The sequence below is a fragment of the Punctularia strigosozonata genome, assembly GCF_000264995.1.
Source record: "Punctularia strigosozonata HHB-11173 SS5 unplaced genomic scaffold PUNSTscaffold_9, whole genome shotgun sequence".
In the NCBI taxonomy this organism is placed as follows: Eukaryota; Fungi; Basidiomycota; class Agaricomycetes; order Corticiales; family Punctulariaceae; genus Punctularia; species Punctularia strigosozonata.
In genome coordinates, this window is record NW_006767441.1 from 1,531,971 (window position 1) to 1,550,231 (window position 18,261).

At 59.2% G+C, this 18,261-nt stretch overlaps 6 protein-coding genes across 6 annotated transcripts; 5 read left to right on the forward strand and 1 right to left on the reverse strand.

Moving 5' to 3' along the window:
* Positions 1-935: 935 nt before the first annotated feature.
* PUNSTDRAFT_70594 (t-SNARE) lies at positions 936-2,136 on the forward strand (the record flags this gene model as incomplete). Its single annotated transcript, XM_007385717.1, has 7 exons — positions 936-1,043; positions 1,099-1,332; positions 1,387-1,495; positions 1,549-1,631; positions 1,685-1,804; positions 1,856-1,941; positions 1,995-2,136. 7 exons carry the CDS (start codon positions 936-938, stop codon positions 2,134-2,136), a joined length of 882 nt encoding a protein of 293 aa, XP_007385779.1.
* Positions 2,137-2,511: 375 nt separating this feature from the next.
* Positions 2,512-3,755, forward strand: PUNSTDRAFT_121587 (phosphatidylinositol synthase). The gene is made up of 5 exons (XM_007385718.1): positions 2,512-2,713; positions 2,790-2,964; positions 3,031-3,144; positions 3,202-3,283; positions 3,338-3,755. The coding sequence occupies exons 1-5, from the start codon at positions 2,572-2,574 to the stop codon at positions 3,608-3,610; spliced, it is 786 nt and encodes a 261-aa protein (XP_007385780.1). The 5' UTR covers positions 2,512-2,571; the 3' UTR covers positions 3,611-3,755.
* Positions 3,756-4,120: 365 nt separating this feature from the next.
* On the forward strand, positions 4,121-5,189 carry PUNSTDRAFT_71516 (class I glutamine amidotransferase-like protein; the record flags this gene model as incomplete). Its single annotated transcript, XM_007385719.1, has 8 exons — positions 4,121-4,183; positions 4,245-4,262; positions 4,313-4,408; positions 4,470-4,655; positions 4,712-4,758; positions 4,814-4,916; positions 4,968-5,042; positions 5,097-5,189. The coding sequence occupies 8 exons, from the start codon at positions 4,121-4,123 to the stop codon at positions 5,187-5,189; spliced, it is 681 nt and encodes a 226-aa protein (XP_007385781.1).
* Positions 5,190-5,986: 797 nt separating this feature from the next.
* PUNSTDRAFT_144958 (uncharacterized protein) lies at positions 5,987-7,290 on the forward strand (the record flags this gene model as incomplete). The annotated part of the gene is made up of 1 exon (XM_007385720.1): positions 5,987-7,290. Exon 1 carries the CDS (start codon positions 6,031-6,033, stop codon positions 7,288-7,290), a length of 1,260 nt encoding a protein of 419 aa, XP_007385782.1. The 5' UTR covers positions 5,987-6,030.
* Positions 7,291-8,056: 766 nt separating this feature from the next.
* PUNSTDRAFT_127173 (AAA-domain-containing protein) lies at positions 8,057-13,171 on the reverse strand (the record flags this gene model as incomplete). The annotated part of the gene is given in 10 exon segments (XM_007385721.1): positions 8,057-8,134; positions 8,249-8,563; positions 8,647-8,697; positions 8,759-9,737; positions 9,818-9,919; positions 9,983-10,298; positions 10,401-10,648; positions 10,735-11,847; positions 11,867-12,334; positions 12,415-13,171. The coding sequence occupies 7 exon segments, from the start codon at positions 13,169-13,171 to the stop codon at positions 9,178-9,180; spliced, it is 3,564 nt and encodes a 1,187-aa protein (XP_007385783.1). The 3' UTR covers positions 8,057-8,134; positions 8,249-8,563; positions 8,647-8,697; positions 8,759-9,177.
* A 992-nt stretch (positions 13,172-14,163) lies between these two features.
* On the forward strand, positions 14,164-17,978 carry PUNSTDRAFT_121590 (MFS general substrate transporter). Its single transcript, XM_007385722.1, has 14 exons — positions 14,164-15,344; positions 15,430-15,456; positions 15,534-15,562; positions 15,620-15,668; positions 15,734-15,811; positions 15,872-15,956; positions 16,039-16,062; positions 16,149-16,344; positions 16,466-16,707; positions 16,784-16,970; positions 17,056-17,113; positions 17,222-17,253; positions 17,364-17,458; positions 17,524-17,978. The coding sequence occupies exons 1-14, from the start codon at positions 15,295-15,297 to the stop codon at positions 17,602-17,604; spliced, it is 1,233 nt and encodes a 410-aa protein (XP_007385784.1). The 5' UTR covers positions 14,164-15,294; the 3' UTR covers positions 17,605-17,978.
* The last annotated feature ends 283 nt before the right edge of the window (positions 17,979-18,261 follow it).

Below are 18,261 nucleotides of genomic sequence, written 5' to 3' on the forward strand. Positions count from 1 at the left end.
CTCACACGCTCTCGAGGCCGTGAGCTATCGGCGATAACGTCGAACAACCGACGAATTGCATAGTAGAGTAATAGTCCGGTTGGCTATTTACAGTCTTGTACTAGTCAGCTCCAACACTGAGTGAAGTTTCAACATAATATTGATGATTTCCTGCTAAGAGATAACGATGGATGCAAGAGTATGCTATCATCGTGACCACCGCAGGTGCGCAGATCACCGCGACTTATCCATACCTGCGGAACAGCGAAACGGCGATGTCCCCGAGCTCAAGGCGAGCCTGAAGATAGCCATGGCGTTGAATCTTATCTTCCACACTGTTGACGTTAACCTGCAGTAGGACAGCGGCAAGGCTATTGGGGGCTAAGCTGCCTGCGAAGACAGTTTAAGGGCATGGGTCTGCCAGAGGAGCGATGTGAACAGCAAGTCGAGGACGTTTCGACGGGCATGAACCTGCTCGATGGCTACGTGCCACCGTCCAGGATGGAAGTCGAGCTTCGAGAGCCTGCTGAGTGCGCTGCGAGATGACACAAGAGCAAAGGAGGCGATCGTTGTCGCTGTGCTGGATCGAGTGTCACAGACGTTCCGTCACAAGCGGAAGCGCAGTATACGTCACACCCGCGCGGCTCATACGATCCCTTGAGCGGCTCCACGTTCGACGGACGGCCTGCCCTTGGTTCCCTGTCCAATTATCTCTCCTTTTACCTATCATCCTAATAACACCTAATTCCCCTCCTGATATCTGATACCAAGGATGGCTGCTCGCGATCGGTTGGCCGCTATGCGCGTACGTTGCTGTCACTCCTACCTCACCGCTTCGCGCGCGATGGGCGCTAAGGGATGCTGTCTGTAAATCATAGGCCCAAAGGCAGGGAAACAGCTTCCAAGGGCAGAATCCTGCAACGATGGCCCAGCAGCAACAACAACCCGCCTACGAAATGACTGGCTTGCATCAACCCGCCCCGGGGCCAACCGTCATCAACGGGAACGGTTCTTTCGCCGCGGAGAGCGCGCCTGTGGAAGGCCTTGCTGGGTTTCAACAGGAGGTAGGTGGTACTACAGTGGCCACGAAAAATAGAGAATGAACATGGAAGCTTGTAGGTTGGGAGCATCCAGGACCAGATTCGCGAATTCGAGGCGAACGTCGCGAGGATATCCGAGTTGCACTCGGTCTCGCTGAACGCCATGGATGAGGCTGCAACCCGTCAGAATTTGGCGCTTCTAGACGACCAGGTCGCTCAGACGCGAACCCTGAGCAATGCCATCAAGCTGCGAATACAGGCGCTGACAGACAAACCCACGGCCGGTGTTGACAAGAGGCTGCGTAAGAATCAGGTTCGTACCTTTGATCTTGCACCTTTGGACGATCTTGCTAACCATGATCAACAGCTGACGTTGATCAGCAATAAATTCAGGGACGCCCTGCAGAACTACCAGAACGTCGAGAGAGATTACCGGAAGCGGTACAAAGAGCGCGTCGAGCGTCAATTCAAAATCGGTATGTAGCCGTTTGATACCTCCCTGACGCCTTGTTTGCTGATTGGCCTCCAGTGAAGCCGGATGCGACGGCGGAAGAGGTTGCTGCGGTTGTCAACGACGACTCCGGCGGACAAAGCCAGATATTCGCCCAAGCAGTGAGTACCATGACCGAAATATCTGAATACGACTTCCTAACTTGTTCCTGTAGCTTGCCAACTCTGAGCGATGGGGCGAGTCGCGCGCTGCCTATCGAGAAGTGCAGGAGCGACACGAGGAAATCCGTAGGATTGAACAGACTATGGGCGAGCTGGCGCAGCTTTTCAACGATGTGAGCACGCTAATCATGACCGAATTGCACTGTTACTTACACTTGTCCTAGATGAGCGTCCTTATCAACCAACAACAAGAGCAAATCGACATTATCGAGCAGACGACGGAAGGTGTCTCGAAGGATGCCGAAGCAGGGTATGCTTTGCTTTGCTCAGATAGCCCTGTACGTACTAACTAGCCGTTTGCAGAACCGAGCAAGTGGAAAAGGCCGTCAAGCACGCGCGGGCAGCCAGGAGGAAACGCTGGATCTGCTTCTGGCTGACATTGCTCCTGCTCGCCATCGTCGCCATCGTCGTGGCGGTCGTCGTCACCCAAAATACCCATCACTAGTGGAAACAAGTGTGATACGTCACGCTTGTACTATTATCGAATGTACATACCAGCGGTCTCGGTGTGGAATGGGCGGGACATACTATGGTATCTATTGGACTGTTCGCATTTAATGCATGACGACTGCGCGTAGTAGATTTTCGTCCTTGCTGAATATACTTTAATGTCACCTCTATGCGTGTACACGAGCTCAGCAATCTGCGTGTGCCACCGCAGTGATTCGCAGCAGTCCATGTATACAAGTATCGTCCCAGGGCTGTCCAAGTGCTGCTGACGCGAAGGGAATTGACTCATCGGTGGGAAAGTGAGATCCTCGGCTAATGTGCCGAGGTATATGTTTGCGTAATGCGGCGTACGGCACTAGCGCCCGCCTGCGCGATCGACCGCCCCGCCAACTCTCCCCGGTCTTGCACTGTGACACAACGACTCCGAACGATGAGCAAGAATACCGAGGACGCGCGTACCAGCACTGAAGGCTCTTCGTTTGTCGAGGTCACAAATCCCAAACATGCGGTGGACCTTGCCACAAAGCAGTCCTACTCTGAAAATGTCTTCCTTTTCCTACCGAATATCATCGGTACGTGATGAACGCGGAGAGTAACCCATGCGGGTGCTCGTTCATGCTAACATACTGCCTTATTAATTCCCTGCAGGGTATATGCGCGTCGTTCTGGCCGCAATGGCGCTGTATTACATGAGCTATCACCCGAAATACTGCACAGTGGCGTACGCGCTCTCCCAATTACTGGATGCAGCGGACGGATACGCTGCGCGAGCTTTGGGACAAACATCGAGGTTCGGGGCGGTCCTTGACATGGTGGTGGATAGGTGCGCGATACGCTTCCCACTATTCCAGCCCTCGGAATGATAACACGCACTCTTGTCGCAACACAGGTGCACGACGTCTGGCCTGTTGGTTTTCTTAGCGACTGCGTACCCGAAATGGGCCTTGTTCTTCCAGTTCCTTATCTCGCTCGACTTCGCCAGTCACTATATGCACATGTATAGGTTCGTCATCGGTCGCCTGCGATGACAGATATCCGAAGTTTAGCATTCCTCCGGTAGTTCGCTTCTCACAGGATCCAAGAGCCATAAGAACATCCAGAGCGATGTCAGTCGCATCCTTCGATTCTATTACACGAACAAGGTAAGCATTGTACTTCCACAGGCCATCTCATGATTTAACGCATTTCGTTGGCAGAATGTACTCTTCGCCGTGTGTGCTGGAAATGAAGCCTTCTATCTCGGCCTGTACCTCCAGAAATGGGTCCGTGGACCGCTCTTCCTCCTACCCGGCCTGGAATGGGCCGGCCCCTGGACGTGGGCCAACCTCCTTACTTGGGTCTCATGCCCCATCTTCATCTACAAGAACGTTGTCAACTTCGTTCAGCTATGGAAGGCGTCGAAGATCCTCGTCGGCGTGGATCTTGCCGACAGAGCGAAGGAACGGGCGACCGCGGAGAAGAAAACATGACAAGTCGACTTCCGACTCTCGCGTCACACCTTGGACTATATGCGAACCACTGCATCTACCTCTATAACTCGTTTTCGTCATTATACGTATATTTAACTGTATAGAAAGACAAATCATATAATGCCAGCTAGATGCCGGGTTTTCGTCTCCTCCGCGCAGTATGGTTTCTCTTCGATTCTAGCTTCGCATTCAATGAGACTCCGACGCTGGCGGTCGTCGCAGGTCTGAATTTTCTCTTGGGTTACGATGACGTCATGAACATCTTGCATACGCCATCCTGCCGTATACGGATGGGCCTGTGAGCTTTTTCAGGTGTCACGAACCATCTCGGCTTTGCCAGAATCATGAGAACGGTCAAGGAACGGTTTACCCACACCGGGATGAGTAAGGTGTGCTGCCGGGAAAACTACACTGTCTATGGCAAACGCCCTTGCCACGATGAGTATATAACCGGACTGCGAAATATGGAGCCCAAAGCGTATCGTACGTCTATCCCTGGAAACAGCCACCATGCCTTCCAAGATCCTGTTCGTCTTCACATCCTGCAACAAGACCCTCACAGGGGCGCCCACGGTAAACGGAACAGGACACATCTCAGAATGAACGTCTATGCTGAATCGTAGTATCTGACCAGGGTTGGTATCTACCCGAGGTAAGATCACTGTGGTCTGAGTAAGACCCGCATTAACGAAGAGATATTAGGCTGCGCACCCATACTATGTGCTTTCGCCTGCGCACCATATCGACTTCGCGTCTCCCGCCGGAGCAAACCCACCAATCGATGAATCGAGCGTGCAGGTACGTTTTGTGCCCTTGTGCGACATTTGGCATTCACATCTGAGATGACATTGTTCATCAGGCGTTCAAAGACGACACAAAGAGCACCAAATTCCTTACCGACGAGACCGTCAAAGCCAAGTTCGCGAGCGCCAAGAAGTTGTCGGAGGTCAACGTCGACGACTACGACGCTATTTTCTACGTTGGAGGACACGGTCCCGTCATTGACCTCGCGTCAGACGAGACCAACGCGAAGCTAGCGAGCCAGGTACGTTTGGAGAACGTCGGCCCCGTATGCCTGTACTAATACGCCGACGTTGTCAGTTCTTCCGAGCAGGCAAGATCACGTCTGCCGTATGCCACGGACCAGCGTAAGTGCACAGCCCATAGCCAAGATTGCGATCGCGATGCTGATGACTTTACCAGGGCTTTGGCGGGCGCGACGGACGCCAGCGGCAAGTCCATCTTCGATAGGAAAGCGTTCACGGGCTTCTCCAATGTAGAAGAGGAGCAGGCTGGCAAAGTGAAGGTAAGCTCCCTTGCACAGTCTGTCTGGCTCCAGACGCTGAGCGAAGTTCAGGATGTTCCGTTCTTGCTGGAAGACAAGCTCACGACGCTCGGGGGCAAGTACGAGAAGGCGGATAAACCATGGGGTGTAAGTCCGGTGTCGCTCCCTGCAGTTGCGTATATTGATATAGAGTTTCTTCAGCCCCATGTCGTTGTATCTGGAAACTTGTACACTGGTCAGAATCCAGCCTCGGCCAAGCCTCTAGCGGAGGCTATCCTCAAGGCTTTGGCATGAGCAACAGAGCATCGTAACGTCGCAATGAAAGCTCACATTGTACCATATTGTGATGTCATCATACTTACCTTGCTAAGGACATCCAACACGCGATGCGCTTTGTTCGTTATCTTTGAACACGTAGCAAAGCCCTAGTAGAAACGCGTACACGTGTCAGACACGCATACGGCACATACAATGCCACTGCTCGACATAGCAGACGGCAATAATGTCAGCTCGTTCTACAATGCGCGATGATAGACTCCGCATCTCGTGATAGGCCCATCGCGTTCTTAAGGAGTATTCTTGTTACGTAGGAAATTGGGGCGAAGCGAATAGTATGCAGACGAAGACAGCGACGAGCAAAACGGCCACCCGAGTCGTGCCGAGACTTGCCGAGGACCAACGCGGGCGCTCGTTTCTTACACTGTTCAGACTTGCAGACAGAAGTACCTCGACAAATTTTCTCATAGACATCGCCAGCTGGTCCATTCGCCCGAACGCTACCCAATATGCACCAGCAATAGGCATATGATCAACTTTCTCGACGACCACCGGACATCGTCAATGGTTTCAATCAATCGATACTGCACACATTTGAATCCATTGGGTGGTTGCGGAACGTACGGTGCATTGTGTGGCGGAAATCTGCTTGAGCTATTACACAGCCCTCATACTATAGACTCAACAATCCCCGACAGAGTTGATCATGATGCGCAGCGCTTACTGTACACGGGCGACAGATGCTTCGCGCGGTCGTCCGTAATTTGAAGGACCCGGTGCTTTAACCCTTTTCTTCTGCCTCATATCCGTGACCAGTCCTCACACACTTCGCGACCTATCCAGGTCGTGCCGTCACATCATGGCACAAAAGCTGGCGCCGGAGATACTCAGCGAGATCATCTCCTACATCGGACAGGACGGCCAGAAACGAGTCGACACGTTGCGCAACTTGGCCCTGGCCTCTCGAGCGTTGCGCCCGCAGGCACAGGCCGCCATCTTCCGCACCCTGGACATCGACGATCCCCGCATCCTGGATGCCATCGCGTCTTCCATCAGCGGATCACCCGTGCTGGGCTCCTACGTGCGCAACCTGCGCCTCAGCTTCAGCTTTCACCGGAGCGGAGACTGGCCGGAAGGCCTATCGCAGATTTCGGCGCACCTCACAGCCTTGCGCGACGTGAGGATAGAAGGGATGTCGTGGGCCGAACTCGGCGCAAACGCGAGACGAGCTATTCTTCAGGCCCTCTCACCTGTGTCGTCCCTCGTTTTGCGGAGCTGCGAATTCCCGCACGCGCGATCCGTACTCGACATCGCGCTCGCCTGCCGGAACCTCGAATCTCTCAGCGTCCTCTCCCATGCACGGCGGGCGGTGGAGGTCGAACCTAGTAGGACTACCTCTCTGTATCCCATAACCCCATCATTCTCGTCGCTCAAGCACATCGAACTCGGAACGGATCTTCGGCTCGCGACCGTCGTCAGCGACGCACTGCTCGAATCCACAATGTTCAACCTAACCTCGGTAACGATCCGTCTATGGTCGATAAAGGAAGGGGACTTGACCTCTATGACCCTGCATCGCCTGTTTGCTCGGCTGACCCTCCGAACGACGTACCTTCACGTGTCGAAGCGAGCGTGCGATGTGTGCGCCTCGGGCGACAGCACCCCGCCATGGCCATCCGACGATAGATTCCTAACGATGCTGGTACCGAATGCCACCATCGGTAACGAGGATAAACGCGATACTGCCACCGAGCTCGAGACATGGTTCGGCGACGTCCTGTCCATCGTATATACGCGCGGGGTCCTCCGGATGATGTTGAACTTTGACGAGCGCGACGCCCCGTCCGATTCGTGGGACGCGCTCCGCCGGCTCTTGATCCATCCGCGGCTGTCGTCGCTCACTACCGTGCACCTCGACGTCGGGTGGGCTCCTCCAGAGGACGAATCGTCTGCGTCACGTTCCGACGAAGGTGGGCAGATGGAAGCGAGGATGCGTCGCGACCTCGTCGACCGGCTTTCCGGTCTCAACGCGAACCCGACGTATCATGTCAACGCGTGCCCTCCGATGGAGGGGATCTGGTATCGTCCGCTTTGGCCCGATGAACTGGAGGGGCATTGACGATCTCGAGGAAGGAAGCATAGGATCGGGATATGACAGGACGCGATCTTACGGTTACGATCCATATACCGGCTATCGTACGTGGCACGCGCCGACATCCTTCATGTATAAGTACCCCGAGCGCTGGACATGCACTGTGATCAGTGGTACCTCCGATGAAACCTGCAATGTATATAGATATGGAGCTTCGGAATCATACGCGCTAGGATGGTCGCTGACTTACGTACGCCGCTTGTCGCGTGTGTGGCAAAAAGCCCGTCTCGCGCGACGCAAGGCGCGACGCGTCTCACCTTCTATTTCTCTGCCTCCAGCCCCCTGACGCGCGACCTCCATGGCGTACCAAAAGGTCTCCGCCAAAGATGTCTCCCGCCTCTTCCTACAAGCCGTCATATCGCGGCGGGTCATGACCACCCCGCTCGCGAAAGCCGTGTGGAAACGATGCGTCGAGTCCGTGAAAGGTGCGCGCCAAGGCATCCCCCTTAATATCCTACGCCGGGCTCGACTCTGAAGACACAGCGCCTCCCCCCCATTGGCAGCCGCGGATCCCGGACTGAACATACGCTACTCTGGCGACGGCCCCGCGTGGGACGCGTTCGTGCAGGAGATCAACCAGCAGCTCGACCCTCTCCACCTCGAGTTCCGGTACATGTACGACGAAGCGATCGGAAAAGATTCGTATGCCCTCGTAAGGCTCAGCCCAACACGATCCAGCGCGAGGCTACTGGACATCAATTTTTTTAAAATTTCTTTCTGCTTTTGCTTGTAGATCAACAGAAGAGGAGACGATATCGCGCAACTGGCGACCGAGTACAGCGCGCTGGAGATCTCGTACATCAAAGCTATAGTGCGCCGCGCCGCCCCCTCTACTACTTAAAACCAACTAACGCCCGATATCGTTCGTCTTTTTTTTTTTGTCGTTGCTCAAAAAACAAAACCTCCGGTGCCGCAGATAGAACAGATTATGCTGGCCCCCAATCACGCCTTCTGCTGCTCCTCCCTCGTAGCGTTGCGCGAGGTGAGCAATCTGAAGAGCAACATGTCCAAGTCCCAGGCGGAGGTCGTCCTCGGCAGCCTCGTCGCCAGGGGGTGGCTCCTCAAGAGCAAGTACGCCGCTTTCTTTGCTTTCTTGCGAACGGATCCTCCTGATCTCCCCCATGCGCGCGCACACAGGAAGGGCAGATACATGCTCTCGTCCCGCGGCCTGCTGGAGCTGAACCCGTACCTGAAGGACACGTACCCCGACGACTGCCTGGAATGTACCATCTGCTCCGACGTACGCGCCCCGCGCCCCTCTCATCTTTCTCCCCCCCTTCTCCTTCTTTAAACTCCATCGTTTCGCTCACTTTTTTTTCGCAGCTGGTCACCCAGGGCATCAACTGCCGAACGCGCAACTGCCAAGTGTACATGGTGAGTGAAGCCCGCCCCCCAACCACGGATTTCGTCCCGTCGTTCTAAACCCGTGAGGCAGCACCATCGCTGCTACGAAAGATACACGCGCAGCGGGCGCACGGTCTGCCCCGCCTGCGAAGCGTCGTGGGCGAGCGAGGAAGAGAAACGGGCGCTCGTGCCCGTCGGCGAGCGCGCGTTCCAAGACGGGCAGGAATCGGGACGCCGGCTGCGCAGAGCGACGTCGGACGACGACGAAGGAGGGGCGGAGTACGACGCGGAGGCGATGGACGCGACGCAGACTCAGACGCAGACGCAGGCTCGATCGCAGACACCGGAAGAACCCTCGCAGCCTCCCCGCGCGAACGGCCGGCGCAAATCAAGACGGTGACGCGGGGGTTTTCCCCCGCCTTTCTTCTGACGATTAACCACTGGTTACGACTGCTTAGCGTATTATTGCCCTATTCTTTATGTATGAACCGGTTTTTCGCCGCCCGCCCGCTACCTGCTCGCGGACGCCTGCTCCGTCGTGGCCGGCGACGGCGACGGCGCGACGTGCCCCTCCTGCACGCCGCCCCCGTCGCCGTTCGCGATCGCGAACCCGAACCGGCCCTTGCCCCACACCTGCAGCTTCTTCTCCTTGCGGCCCTCGCCAAACTCGGCGTTCCACTTGCGGAGGTCGGCGAGCGTGCCGAGCGCCTCGCTCGCGGACGGCGTGATCTCCGAGAGCGCCTTCTTGAAGTGCCGCGCCGCGATCTCGCGCGTCGCTTTCTCGCTGCCGCGGTCCGGTGGGCCTGCCGCGTCCGCCGCCTCGCTTTCGTCGTCCTTGGTTCGCGGGGTGCTGTCCGACTTTTGGGGTTCGGTGTCCAAAGCCGAAGAGGCGGCGGCGGGTTCCACGAGTCGATCGCCGCCGTCCGCGACGCCTTCCGCGGTGGGTCCAGCGGCGTTCTCGGCAGGAGGATCCGCCACCGTCACAGAAGGTTCCGGTGGTGCGCTCGAGACCGCCCAGGGCACGGAGACTCGCTCTTTGACGGCGTCCAGCGCGGCGGCCACGCAGAGGTCTGGGCGAACAGATTTACGGTCGTATGAGCACCAAATCAGGAAAACGCGGTGCCTCGCCCCGGCGCTGCCCCAGACTCACGTTTGAGATCCGACCCGGAGAAGGTCTCGGTCTGCTTCGCGAGCGCCTTGAGGTCGACGTCCGGCGCCAGCGTCTCGTCGCGCAGGAGGATCTTGAGGATCTCTGCGGGCGCGGCGCAAGTCAGGTCAGGTGAGAGCAAAACGACCCAAAAAAGAAAAAAATCACCTTCGCGCTCCTTCTCCCCCGGCAAGTCGATCAGCAGCCGGCGCGGCAGGCGACGCAGGACGGCGTCGTCGAGGTCGAACGGCCGGTTCGTGGCCCCGATCACCACCACGTTGTCCTCCCGGGACGACCACAGGCCGTCCATCTCCTGCATGAACTCGGTGAGCACGCCGCGGTGCGCGATCGCCCCGCCCGACTCGCGCCCGGACGCGCGCGCCCCGAAGAGCGCGTCGATCTCGTCCACGAACACGACGCACGGCGCGAGCCGGCGCGCGAGCGAGAAGAGGGACTTGACGAGCTTCTCGCCCTCGCCGACGTACTGCCGGGATTTTGGGTGTCAATGAGCGACGGTTTTTTCAAATACTTGAGAGTGTAGAGCCACAGAGGGAGATGGAGGAGGAAAAGGGGGGGGGGAACTCACCATGTCCATCACGTCGGAGGGCGCGACGGCGAGCATCCGGCAACCGGCCTCGCCTGCGACCGCCTTGGCGAGCAGCGTCTTACCGGTCCCGGGCGGGCCGAAGAGGAGGCAGCCCGTCATACCGTGTTCCTTCAGAATGCCGTGGTTGAACGCGTCCGGGTAGAGTAACGGTAGCGACACGATCGTCCGCACGGCGTCGATGGTGTGCGCGGGCAAATGCACCTGGCTGAACGACGTCGGAACAGTGGCTAGATAGAGAAAGTGTCGTCAATACCATCCTGTCCAAGACGTGTGTCTCGTCCTAGAGGACGACCGCGGGGGGCTTGAGACTCACAAGGCTGGACGATGCATCCCAGCAGCCGCTGCTCGTGCTGGTCGAGGTCCGGATCGCGCCTCACGCGCTCGATGACCTCGTCGTTATCCTTCCCGACCGCCCCGGGCCCTTCCTCGTCCTTCGCCTCCTTCCTGTCCTCCCGCGCCGCCTGCGCCGCCCACGCCCTTCGCACCTCCCCCTGCGTCCTCATCGCGCGCCACGCGGCGCACACCGCGTCCCACCCGATCGGCGTCGGCTCCAAGCTCGGCTTCGCTCCCGCGCTCGCGGGGTCGTACGCGCCCCCGACGGCGCGATCCGCGACGCGCCGCACCGCGTCCCACGTCTCGATCCTCCGCCCCCACTCCGCCCACATCTTCTCCGCCTCTTCCTGCTGCCGCCCCTCTCCCTCTCCCTCTCCCTCTCCCTCTACCTCCTCGTCCTCGTCCTCCGCCCGGCGCATCGCCGCCGGCTCCGCGTCCGCCAACGCCCCGCCCGCCGCAGCGATCCCCATCCGCATCGTCAGCACGTTCACCTCCCTCCTCCTCGCCACCCGACACGCCCTCTCCGCGCTCCCGCTCCTCGCGCTCGGCACCACGAACGCCGCCTTCCAAAACCCGCTCGCCCCTCCCGTCCCGCTCCCGCTCCCGCTCCCGTTCCCGCCTCCTCCGCTCGCGGCGCGCAACACGTCCTGCAGCGCCGCAGGCAGACCCGCGAGTCCCGAGGGCGGCGCGCCGACGACGACGACCGCGCCCTCCCCATCGGCGCCCGATCCGCCACTACCACCGCCACCGCCCTCGGAGCCGGACGCGGAGGACAGCCGGGGCAGATCGTCGAGCCACGCGGTGCCGCCGCCGCGCTCCCACCGCCGCAGGCGCTGCCGTAACCGCCGCTCGCGCGCCGCGTCGGACGCCGCGTCTTCGGCCCACGCGTCGCGGCCCGCCGTCGCGCGCGCGCCGGAGGTGAGGGGCGCGGAGCCGGCGGAGCGGCTTGTGAGCAGGCTCACGAGGCCCGCCGCTGCGCCGCCGCTGTGGGAGGAGGAAGGGGAGGAGGAGGAGGAAGGGGTGAGCGGGGGCGTCATGCCGAAGACGATGACCATCGGGTCGGAGACGGGCGAGGTGGAGCGCGAGATGGGGCCTTGGCGGCGCGCGCGTACGGCGGCGAGGAGGGGGGGGTACCAGGTGGGGGAGGAGGCGGCGAGGGTGGGGAAGTCGCGGATGTAGATGATGCGCGGGCGGCGGCGGCGGGGGGAGGGGAGGGGGTGGGGTGGTGGTGGTGTCCGAGTCGGAGGAATTGGGGGTGGTGGGAGAGGGAGATGGTGGTGGAGGAGGAGGAGGGGGCGCGAGGTTGACGAGCTCGTCGAAGAAGGCTTTGAGGCGGGAGGAGGACGCGCTCCGTGCGCTGGCGGCGAGGAAGGTGCGTCCGCCGCTGCCTGCCCGGCCCGACGCGGTCGGGGACGAGATCTGGATCGTCATGCGCGAGGGGAAGGCGAAGGGCTCCGTGTCGTCTTCGTCGCCGTCCTCGATCGCGGCGGACCGGGTGGACGAAGGGGGCGCGGGGGCGGACGGCGCGGGCACGTGCGACGTGAAGTGGAGCGGGTTGGGCGAGAGCTGGAGGACGTTCGCTGCGGGAGTGAGAGAGAGAGAGGGAGAGAGACGGTTAGGGTATTTGTGAGACGGTGGGACGGTGTGGACGACGGCTTACCTTTGCCGAATTGGCCGTGCTCGCCGGCGGCGAGTTGGACGGCGTCGAGGACGACGACGTCCGCGCCGGTGCGGCGCGCGAGCTCGCGCACGGTCTCGTCCAGGACGTAGTCCCCGCCTTCGATCGGGCAGTAGAGCCCGAGCGTGGGCTCGACGGTGGGGCCTCTGGGGGAGGCGTAGATCGAGCGGTGCTGGGTCTGGGGGTGGAGCGCGATGCGGAAGTCGCTCAGGACCTCGTCGAAGATGGGGGCCGGGGGCAGCGCGGCCGGGTTGGGCGCCGGCAAGTCGTGGTCGGCGCTCCAGAGGACGTGCAGGCCCGGGGGTAGGGGCGGGTTTGACGGAGATGAGGAGCTGGTGGTGGTGGTGCTGCTGCTGCTGGCAGACTCTTTGGGGGCCGAGCGTGTCCTCCGACGCGGTTTTTCTGGCTCGGGCTCGGGCTCGGGATCCTCTGGCGGTGTGGCGCCCGAGGCGGTGACGTCCTGCACGGGCTCAGGCGGCTCGGATTCGTCGACATTGGGTTGTATGGGGCTCTGCGTCTGTTCAGAAGACAAGGACGAGGCCGCAGGAGCAGACGAGGCGCTGGTGGTGGTGGTGGTGGTGCCGGTACGGTAGGCGCGCGCGACGTGCGGCGGGGGCTTGCGCGGGAGACGGCGCGAGGTCGTCGGGTGGAAGAGGCGCGACGAGGACTTGGGGGCTGCTGGGGTCGACGGCGCGAGCAGGACCCGGGAGTGGCGGACGAGCGCTGCTTGGGACCGCATACAAGCCTCGGTGCAGACGACTTTCTTTTCGTGCCAGGCCTCCGGAAGGAGAGAGGCGATCAATGCTTGGTCACCTGCATTGAACTGCCACGGAGAGCACTGCAATGGCTGTGGTAAGCAGCGTCACTGCCACTGTCAGTGTCGCTTGCCATCAGCGCTCGGGGATGGTCGTGGGAGTGCACTGAAGATTTACTGAACGTGGTGAGATTTGCTTCCGGCACCCGGATGCGGTTTCACCAGGTCTTCATGGGCTCGCCGGTGGGTGTTCGTTCAACGCTCAAATAGCACATCGCATACCAGTCATCGATACAGAATACTGCTAGCTGTTCTATGAAGTAGACCAGATAAACCACCGAACGGACTTTGCCCCTAAAAGCCTCCGCACGAAACAGCACCGCCGCCCGATTCGGACTTCCATCTGGCCCCCTCGTGATGTTCTCAGTCCAGGCCGGCCGTGCAACTCGCCGGCGGGCGACCACGAACTCAAAGCAAATCGAGCGGGGAGACGCAGTCCCTGAGGCAAAATCATCGCAAGATAAGGCCAAAGCGCTATGTTTACCGACCCTCCCATATGGTGCTCGACGCGATTTTTGGGACCCACCTCGTTGACCGTTGTTGGATCCATATGACCTGGTTTGCGTAGCGAAAGCCACGCACCGCCGAGGAAGGAGTTCGAACGCTTTTTCCGCGATCTCTCGCATCAGCAGTCCCAAGATGCCGGCCAGAATCCGTGGACGCCCCACAGACGCAAAAAAAAACCCCCGCTTGCTCCTCCTCCCCCCATCCCCGTACATACTCGTATTGATGGAAACTGCCGGGCTCTCCGACCTGCGATCAACGTATGTACATAAACGGTCACCTAACTTTACTTATCTCGAAGCGAAATCCGTACATCTGAGTCGGACGCGCGGCGATCTCGCCTAACGCATGGGGGGTTCCCTGGGGTTCCGCAAGCCATTTTACCATCTTGGGCGATGGCGGGCATCAGAAAACCCACGTTGGCGCGGGAACCGCTTCTTTTTACGTGACACGCCCCGCGGGATGGCCGGTGATATCGCCCCAGCTGATGATGATACGCCGCTGTTTCGGCTACTCACCGGCGTTCACAGAGCCACAAGCTTGCGTTAATCTCACATGGGCGCGCAAACAACGGTCTGGAAACGCTGTCGAACGCCACAAAGGAGGACTCGGGGCAATCATGAAATGTCCAAGTGAAAAATGAAGGCGTCACCTCGGGCGGTCCGGGCTGACGGGAAGTCCCCCCTTTTGCAAATGCTCGGAGAAGGGAAGGTTTTGGCTACTGTACCAGGTGTCTGCAACGGGAAGGAGCGCTGCGAAGGCTGGCTTGTGTGGGCTTGGGGTCCTTTTCCTCCCCCGGCTCCTTCTTCGATCTTCGGCGGACGGCTGCATGTCACTCTGCAACCGCTCGCCGGAAACAGCAATCCCCAGCACAAACCGCGGCGGCGCATTTCTGGGGCGGGGGGGAACTTGCGCGGGATCACGGACTCGAGGCGCGGCGGGGGCGGACACGCCAGGGGAGGCCAAGGGGGCGTGTGTGAACGGACGTGTCCGCCGGCCACGCCCTCTCGCGCGCGCCCGCCTTCTCTTTCCCGCCGAAGACGAAGAGAAGATAGATGAGACCTGGCGACCCCGCCACGGCCGGACGTTGGCTGGCTGGCTGCTGTCTTCATCATCATCATCTCCCTTCCTTCCCGTTTCTCTCATCCCACCCTCCTTCCCCCTTCCCCTTTACCCCCTGTTCACCGGCTGCAACGTCCCGCGTACGCGTTCAGCCCGCCGAGGAAGGACGCCGCCAACGACGCCAACATGTCCGAGCATAGCATGGAGCTGGTGAGCCGCCGCGCCCGCGCGCGTAGTCCCCCTCGTGGCGTTCCGGTTTATTGATCAGGGTTTGATCACCGTCTCGCCACCACCTCCCCCCCTCTTCGCGCGCATCATAGTCTAGAGCCGCCGTAGGGGGCACCACCTCGAGGACGCCGACGCTGGACGGAGAGCAGAGGGACTCACACAACGGACGGCCGTCCGCGGAAAAGTCGAGCTCGAGGTTGACGTCGCAGAGCCCGGAGGTCGTGGTCCAGGCGCCGAGCGCGGCGCCCCCGGCGATGATCTTTCCGGAGGGCGGGACCGTGGCGTGGTTGACCGTGACCGGCGCGTGAGTGTGGCCATTATACTTACTCGGACCGTCCTCGCGCGTGCTCAACGGGTTTTCTCTTCGCGCACCTTTTTTTTTTCTTCAGATGGCTGATGCAATTCTGTTCGTTTGGGTGAGATACGCGCGGTTTTATATGCGCGGTTAAAGATCGGGGATCTGACGAATCATCACCCACCCCGCCCCGCCCAGTCTCATCACCGCGTTCGGTGTATACCAAGGTAGGGAGGCGAGCTTGTGATGGTATGACGGGGTTCCGCTGACCGGGGATCGCAAAGATTACTACGTGCGGACATACCTCAGCCACAACACAAACTCGCAAATCAGGTTCGTCCCCCGGAAAAAAACACCACTTTGGGATTCTCATGTTTTCCAACCACCTCTCCACACAGCTGGATAGGCAGTTTTAACCTCTTCATCGTTCTTTCTCTCGGTCTGGTCACCGGCCGGGCATTCGACAATGGCTACTTGTGAGAGGAGTTTTACCTGCGGCTCGCGGAGAGCGCCGAGCGCTGACTGGATGGTTGCAGCCACCACCTAGCCATCGGAGGCTCCGTGCTCATCGTCTTTTCGCTGTTCATGCTTTCGATAACCCACATGAATCATTATTATCAGGTGCGCTCCTCGTTCGTTTCCCCCACGGGAAGGTTCCTGTTTCTATATCATATTGACCACCCCCACCTGGCCCTTTTTACAGGTTTTCTTGGCCCAGGGCGTCGGAGTGAGTGACTCCTCCTACCCTCCTCCTCTTTGCCTCGGGCGCTGACGCATCACCGGTGCGGTTTCTTCTTATTTTTCTTTCGACAGCTCGGCGTCGGCCTCGGGATGGTGTACGTTCCGAGCCTCGGTATCGCGGCGCACTATTTCCAGCGCCGGCGGGCGCTCATGATGGGCCTCGTCTCGTCCGGCGCGCCGATCGGCGGCATCATCCACCCCATCATGCTCAACAAGCTCTTCAACAACCCCTCCATCGGCTTCCACACCGGCGTCCGCGTCAACGCAGGTGCGTCGCGTCCTCCCCCCCTCCCCCACCCATCCTTTCCCCCATATCCATATGCATTCGTAAAAATTTGGTGGGCATACGCTGACTGTGGTGTGTGGGCTGCGGCGACAAAAAAAAACAGCGATGATCGCGGGACTGCTGCTGATCGCGAACGCGTTCATGCGCCCGCGGTTGGTGAACAAGAAGACGGGCGCGTTCGTGCCCGCGTCGCTGCTGCGCCAGTTTGCGACCGACACGCCGTACCTGCTCACGGTGCTCTCCATCACCCTCGTCCTCTTCGGCCTCTTCTTCCCCCAGTTTTACATCCAGCTCGACGCGATCGAGCACCACGTCGACAGCACGTTCGCGTTTTACACCGTCGCGGTAAAGTATCCATATATAAACAAGCCATTGATCCTTGTCCGTCGATGGTGTTGCTGATGCCGGGGTGTGTGTGCAGATCATGAACGCGGCCAGCTTTGTCGGCCGGGTCGTGCCCAGCTTCATCGCGCACAATTTTGGGGTGATCAACATGATGCTCGCGTGCACGCTCGCCTGCGGCGTGCTCATCTTCGCCATGCTCGGCGTCACCGGCATCGGGGGCACGATCGCCTTTTCGATCCTCTACGGTTTCTTCTCCGGCTCTTGTACGTGTCTCCCTTATTATATATATATATATATGGACCCGCCCTCTCACCTATCCAATGCCGCTCGTTGTGCCTTGAATCCTAGATATCGCCCTGTTCGCACCGATGTGCGCGACGTTGTCGTCGAGTTTTGCGGAAATAGGGTACGTTTGCCGGGCGTTTTTGACGCGCCTTTTGCCCCCCCCCCTTTTTTTCGCGTTCGTCCCGTATACCGTTACTCACGCGCCGACGCCCCCCGGCCACGTTTTTAGCGCGAGGATGGGCGTCGCATATGCCGTGTCGGGTACGTCGAAAAAAATCTAAATCACCGCGCTTACCACGAACGCGCGCGGCCCTCGTCTCTGGAAACCGTGTTGGCCCCTTTTCTCAAACCTGCTGCGTTATTTTTTTTAGGAGTCGCCGGCCTCGTCGGCTCGCCTATATCCGGCGCGCTGCTCGGCTCTGACCCGCTACGCTACCGCTGGTGGCGGCCCATCGTCTTCTCGGGGGTGAGTCCCGATTGTACTTTCCGCGCGTTGGAGCCGGGGTCGCTGAAAATCTTCGTGATCCCTAGGTCTGCGTCACCGCCGGCGGCGTGCTGACGATCGCGATACGGACGATGGTCGCCCGACGGAAGAACTCGCACAAGGTCTAAGCCAGCACCTCTCGCCGAAATGTTTTTACCATATGTCCGCATTGGCATGGCCCGGAAAGTGCAAAAAAATGCTTAATAGGGAAGAGGACGAAAACGCCGCCGAGAATGGGGCGGAGAGTGGGCTCTCCTCCTTTATGTGTGATCTTTTTGTGTTTCTTGGTGCACATAGGAGGATGTTCCTCCCCGAGGTTTCTTGTCGGACGCTGCTGCATTCGTTTCTCGTTTATTGGCCGCGGACGGACGTGGGATTCCGCGCTCTTGCCACATTAACATCCATATCCATCCATACATTCCTCATCGTCATTCGTCATCGTCATCGTGTCTATCGCTCACGCACCTCGTTTTTTTTTTCGCATTATCGTATATAGTCTCCCTGCTGTACTATCGCTGTCGGATGCGTTTCCTACGTTAGTCGCAATCGCTCTCGGAAATCAAATACGGAATCATAATTAAACGTGTTTCGAAAGGTTAGAAAACTATAATAATGAAGAAGTTGATCTGTACTATCCAGTCATCCGTGAAGTTCAGGACAGGAGTTGGCTTTTTGTTTTGGCTGTAAGTAACGTCCGGCGTGCACTGCGCCTTATCTGATCGCTTTCTGTAGTTGTCCGCCGGCGACTCCGCTGAAATGACTTTACTTAGCCCGTAAAAGCGCTC